At 40.2% G+C, this 6,475-nt stretch overlaps 1 protein-coding gene across 1 annotated transcript in view; it reads right to left on the reverse strand.

The window, feature by feature from the left end:
• Window positions 1-587: 587 nt before the first annotated feature.
• Window positions 588-6,475, reverse strand: part of ttc39a (tetratricopeptide repeat domain 39A) — a 33,543-nt gene continuing 27,655 nt past the window's right edge. Inside the window, exons 12-21 of the mRNA XM_080431598.1 lie at window positions 6,310-6,418; window positions 6,128-6,195; window positions 5,970-6,029; window positions 5,662-5,823; window positions 4,871-4,962; window positions 3,737-3,857; window positions 2,960-3,071; window positions 2,319-2,433; window positions 2,030-2,146; window positions 588-1,490 (exon numbers count right to left, since the gene is read on the reverse strand). Coding sequence (XP_080287724.1) covers window positions 1,376-1,490; window positions 2,030-2,146; window positions 2,319-2,433; window positions 2,960-3,071; window positions 3,737-3,857; window positions 4,871-4,962; window positions 5,662-5,823; window positions 5,970-6,029; window positions 6,128-6,195; window positions 6,310-6,418 — 1,071 coding nt within the window. The 3' untranslated portion in view covers window positions 588-1,375. The remainder of the gene's footprint in view (window positions 1,491-2,029; window positions 2,147-2,318; window positions 2,434-2,959; window positions 3,072-3,736; window positions 3,858-4,870; window positions 4,963-5,661; window positions 5,824-5,969; window positions 6,030-6,127; window positions 6,196-6,309; window positions 6,419-6,475) is intronic.

The raw sequence follows: 6,475 nt of genomic DNA on the forward strand, positions 1-6,475 counted from the left end.
TTGGTTTTATCATTACAAATAAACATTGGTCATATACAGCATAGTATTATACACACATGATCATCATAATTATGATGTACAAGTCCTTCTATAGGTGGTTCTAGTAAAGCACGGCTGATATAGGAGCAGTAGGTTTCTATTAAGCAGGAAGACCTTAGTGGTTGTCATTCAGTGCTTCTCCACTAAACTATGCAACAGGCAGAAAAGCAAGCAGGCCTTCTGCGTCTGCCTGAATGGCCTGTTTGTTCAAACTCAAGTACTGCTGGAGTCTGTCCCACACACCAGTAGGAGAAAAGGAGGGAGTCTGCCTTTCTGAAAGACACATTCAGCTGTCCTCTTAAAACAGGACAATTTTGTAAAAGGCCATTTGTAGTTAATAAATAAAGACACAAAAATATCACCCACTCTATGTCATATGGACCGTTTTTTTTTTGGACTCAGGGGAGTTTGCATGGTCAGCTAATTTACATAGCTCCATGCAGAAGCTAAGGATGGTGAATATAATAAGAATATAGTGTCTGGAACAATCATTGTTATGTCACATTGACATAACAAGTAGGCCTATTTCACATTATTAGATGTGTGTGTGTGTGTGTGTGTGTGTGTGTGTGTGTGTGTGTGTGTGTGTGTGTGTGTGTGTGTGTGTGTGTGTGTGTGTGTGTGTGTGTGTGTGTGTGTGTGTGTGTGTGCGTGTGTGCGTGTGTGTGTGTGTGTGTGTGTGTGTGTGTGTGTGTACATGGTTCAGAGACAGGGAAATGATGAAAAGGGAACAAGATGAATCACTGAATAAAGTAAAACACATGAACTGGAGATTATGTAACATGAATACAGTAAAGACAAGACATAACAAGTCCTACCCTATTTGGCCACGCAGCGTTATCAAAAACTACAAACAAAGGGTAAAAATAAAACTCAGTAAACCATTCAAATGAGAGGTCAGAAGAACAGAGGTCATGTTGTGAACGGTGCAGTAGGTTATGTTATATCATATCACATTGTTGTATATGGTGTCATGTTATGTCACATTTCTGTGTTATGCCATATCAAGTACATTTTTATTATTATTGCCGATTCATACTGAAAGCGCCAGTTGAGCACTTGTTGCTGGTTGGATATAGCAGTGGTTTTTAAAGTGGGGGCTGGGGGGCCACAAGGAGGAGCCAGGTTGGGGGGGGGGGGGGGGATCAATTGGAAAGGAAAATGAACCCCATGGCTATCGTATCAGTGTGATTTGTTAGCAGGGTTGTTTGGTAATCTGGCTCTGTCAGGTCCACCCCCTCACCCCTGCGCTGGACTGGGCAGAGTGGTGCATGGTGGGATGGCAGAACGAGGATGATGTATCTGGTCTGATGTACTCTCTGTCCCTGGCGGCCCGTTAAGGAGTGGCAGGCACGTGGATCCCGTTCTCTGCAATACCCCTGGCCTTGTGCAGAGCAGCCTGGATGCGGAAGTGTGTCCGGGATTCCATGGAGTAGTTTTTGTAATTTGCCCTGTAAGGCAGTGACATAACCATCAAAGAGTTACATTTTACATTTTTGCGTAATGTATTTCTGTCACAATCGCATTAAAAATTCTAATGTGAAAGCGATGCCTTGTTGTTAAGGACACAGTGTAGTCGGTATTTGTTTAGTTTGCAGAGTGACTTGCCCCTAACACTTTTTCCGTTTCCTGAAATGGTGGTAAATGCAATGCGATGGTGGTAGATTAAACGGAATTGTGGTAGATGCAATGAAATGGTGGTAGATGCAATGCAATGAGAGTAGCAGTGGGGAGGGGGGGAAAGACTATCACTAGATAACTAATTATTATGCAGTAAGTACAACACTATACGAAAACATCCAATGATGTTCACCTACAGATTTTCAACCTCGAAAAAAAGATAATTGTTAGCAGCTGAAACATTGGCAGTTCAACATACACACTTACGTACTGAGGTAATGCCAAGCATTATTGCACACTATCTCAAACAACATCTAAAGTAGATATTCATTTACACCTAAAAAAGCATATTTTCCGTTGAGACACTTACTTGGCTGCCTCCAGGAGTTTGATAGCTTCATCAGTCCTTCCTTGTTCCAGACACAGCAGGGCATGCTCAAGCAGAGCATTAGGAACCAGGTAGTGGTCATACTTTATCTGGCCTTCACTGGAAGCAATGTCAAACAAGAGTACATAAATTATAAGGAGCTATGCCCTCTACTCTGCTACTGGTGTGCACTTGTGTTGCTGTGTTTTTCTTGGCTTTGCTTGTGTACATGCATTAATAAGTGTGTGCATGCAAATGTGTGTGGCACTGTGTGCTTTTGAGAGAGACTTACTTGCAGAGGACAAGGGTAAAATAATGTTCAGCTTCCTCCAGGTGCCCTAGCTGCTTGAGACACAGTCCTCTCAGCAAACTCACCAGACACTGGTCATCTATGGTGAACTCAGTCCCTGATAACACAACAAGCACAACTCACTCAGGCTTCTGTATAGTTGTTGTTAATAATTGTATTGACATAATAGCCTTGGATATTCATATATAGAACAAAATGTGTCAACATAGCAGCATGAATATGTTGTCGCTCATAAATGAATGCCCTATTTTATACTATACTACAAAAGTAGAGAAAATAGACGATCTCCAAGCTCACACAACATTTCTGAAGAATTTGAGTTATCATAAATGCCCAAATTATGAAAGTCAGGTTGAAAGTAGTTAAAAGTCTGTCTGTGGGTTTTATAAATATTTAACCAAAGGAAAGTATTAACAAAAGCTTGTGATTAAATAATAACTAAATTGAATTCACTGGAACATATTACCATTTCCTGAAAAGAACGGTTTTGCACGTACAAAGTTTCTTTAAACTGTTTTGAATCAGTTGCATTAGATTCATGTCAACAGAAAATGAAACGAGTTTCAGTACAGCTTAATGACGCTCCCATTAACTGTCCACTGAAAATAAATAGTTTTCATTACTTGGATTGCAGTCGAGCTTGGCCTGCGCCTCGTCCAGTGTTTTCAGCATGCCCTCAGTCAGGTCCTTGTGTTTCCCAATGACTGTATAGCCATTCCAGATGTACATCATCTCCTGTAAACATGCACACACACACAAGATAGAGACGGTCAGATACAGTATAATAACAATAATCTGTACTAGGGGTGGGCAATGCACATCGGAATATTGTGTGTGGGGCAAAAGTATTGCCTTTTCTTGATTTTAAGCGCTTATGGCTTACTTTTAAAAAATCACAAATTGTCAAAAATGGAAAAATAGCCGATCTACAAGCTGACAACGTAACACATTGTCAGCTGGTAAATCGGCTATTTTTTCCAATTATTATATTAAGAATTATGTATTCTTTTACAATTAAATAGATATATTATCACAATAGATTTTATCATCACAATATTGATATTGTGGTATTTGGTAAAAAAATATTGTGATATTTGAATTTATCCACTTTGACAAAACCTAAACTAAACTGCCAGTCTGACTGAAATGTATTCTCAACCAGAAAACACAATCCTCTCTACATCAAGATAGTGATTTCAAATCTATCCTTCCAGCGATTTTGAAGAGTTTTGAAGTACATTTACATGATAGAAAACACAGCCTGTGCTGTCTAACCAATGACACAATTATATAATACACTCTATTACTTGATTAAATAGAGCATTATTACTGCAATAACATAGTCATTGATTGCACAGTAGCATGACATGGCAGCCAGCCAATCACAGAACATAACTCACCAGAGGAGGAGCGGGAAGAGCAATGGGGTTATCTGCTAGGTAACGACGAGCTTTCCTGATAGCAAACTTCTCTGTTGGCAAAGACTTTCCTGCTATTTTCTGCTTTAGTCCTGGAACCGACCTGGGAATACATATGGTGTAATTTATCAACCATATTCACCTGTTTCGTTACATACTCGGGAGATGGTAAACCCCACCCCGGCCAAAAAGTGAATATGGTATATTAACCCAATCCGGGAACGCATCTCTGTCATTTTAGATTTCTTTGGCTATTCAAAAATAGCAGATCTACATGCTCATGAGCTTGTAGATCTGCTATTTTAGAAAAATCGTGAAAATGTGTGCAAATCTTTAAATATATATTTTTTAAAGCGAACATTTGTAAAATATTTTGTTCCAGGGACCTCCCGAAGAAAAGATTTGAGTTACAAATGTGTTACAGATTTGATAGAAAAAATAGCAGATCTACAAGCTCATAGTGCACTGGCACTCGGTGCCGCGCTATGAGCTTGTAGATCTGCTATTTTTGAATAGCCAAAAAAAATCTAAAATGACAGAGATGCATCCCTGGATTGAATGGGTTAAGTATAGGGAGGAAATGTATGACAGCAAGTGCACATTATTATATTTAAATATCCAAGAAAAGCAAACACTCAGTGACACTGGGATTATTGTAGCATTAGCTAACCATCAAATTACGGTCAAAATTTTGACTCAAATCTTTGCTTCTGGGGGTACCTGGAACAAAATATTTTGAGATGGGGGTCGGCGGCCAAATACACATCATTTTGGGGGTCCTTGACATGAAAAGGTTTGAGAACCACTGATATAGAAGCTTTAGAAGACATATTTAAGTAAGAATCGGCCTCAGGTCTTAATGGGTTAAGCCTCACTGCAGGTAAATTATTCACATTTTGATATAACAGACGTCATCCTCTTCATATCTCATCTCTGCAGTGCTCATGCATCCTACCCTCAACTCGGAATGACTCAAGTCTGGTCCAGCATTGGCACTGGCAGATGGTGATATCATATTGTGCTATTATAAAATCCAGTGACTCATCCCTGTTTCACTGTGGTTACTGTGAGTGTAGTTTCTGCACATTATGATCCGTTTCATTTTTCTGTTCGTACCTAAACAGAGTCAGTTCAGTCTCCCCGAACGTTAGGCAGTCGTCCTTAGTCAGCATGCTGAGGTAAGCGGCTTTCATGTACGCATAGGTTGCCTGAGAGAGAAGAAAGGAGAAAAAAAGTGTTACTTCTGCAGTTTTACTTTTTTTTTTATCTTCATACAATCGGACAAGAGGCTACAAACACTAAAATTATATGAAGAAGAATATAGCGACAAAGACCATCCAATAACTACTCAGGAAACATAATAATAATAATGATTGTGCCTTCAGTGTGTGTGTGTGTGTGTGTGTGTGTGTGTGTGTGTGTGTGTGTGTGTGTGTGTGTGTGTGTGTGTGTGTGTGTGTGTGTGTGTGTCCTGTTTGTTCTTGTTGTGGTACTCATTTTCAAATTTATGGCTTATTATTGTACGTGATTTAGCATATGAAAGGAGACATTTGCCGATATGAATCCTATGGTTCTGTTGTGAGAAGGAGGATCTGATATAATACTTCCCAATACGTTCCCTATCTGTGTGTCGACAGTTCCTGCTGGAACAAGACACGTCGACACTCAGAAGGCATAGGGTTGTTACAGGTTTGTCTGATTTTTAACAAATGTCCTCCTCGCCACAGAATTCACGTAACATATGGTCAAAGTTCCGCTTTGACCACTTTGAAACTGGTGTTCCTTTATGTGCAGATAAATAAAAAAAATCTTCAACCCGAAATACGACAAAGTCTATGTAAACCTGGCTTAAGTGGTTAAGTCCTCGGCACACCCTGGCATGCCGCAGCATCCCCTCAGAGCCTCACCTTGGACCACGAGTTCTCCTTGCTGAGCAGGTCAGCGTAGAAGTAAGCCATCTTCCAGTGCCTCTTGTATGTGAAGCACCACATCAGTTCCCAGTAACACATGTGGTGGAACTGCTTCCACTGCTGCTGAGCCTCACAACATTCTTCAAAACGTGTGATAGCCTGATGCACAGCATAAACACACACAGAGATATATTGTTGTTATTCATAGAGAACAACAAATACGAGAGTGATTAAAGGATTATATAAAGAAAGGGAGATGTTCCCAGGAGATCCACGCCAGAGTGTGGGAAATGTTTGGAACTCACACCATCCAGGTTGCCCTTGATCACCTCTATTCGACCAGCGAAGAATAAGAAGATGGAACCCTGGCAAACACAAAACAAATAGTATGTTTAGAGAAACAACACATAGCAGCTTTTTTGTGGCTAACTTTTAAATGTCACAGTGTTTGATGATGGCATACCTTGGGATACTTTTTGAGATACGGCTGCAGTAGTTTTTCTGCATCCTGAACGTCACCCTCACCAGTGCCTGTAAAAGACATACAGTAAACTCCAGAGCATTCATTTAACTATTAAAGTGTTTATGTCATTTTCAAATACATTTGTATGAACATAATGAAATGTGTTGTATGCCCTTCCTTACCGAGTATGAAGCTCATGAAAGTGTGATAGCAGAGCAACAGCATATTACACAGGAAGGACCTGAATGTGGAATCTACTGCACCCTCCTGAAGATGTTGGAGACCTTGATCCTGTGTGAACACACACACGCACACGCACACGCACACACACACACACACACACACACA

The sequence above is a fragment of the Gymnoscopelus braueri genome (genome assembly GCF_963280865.1).
Source record: "Gymnoscopelus braueri genome assembly, chromosome: 6".
In the NCBI taxonomy this organism is placed as follows: domain Eukaryota; kingdom Metazoa; phylum Chordata; class Actinopteri; order Myctophiformes; family Myctophidae; genus Gymnoscopelus; species Gymnoscopelus braueri.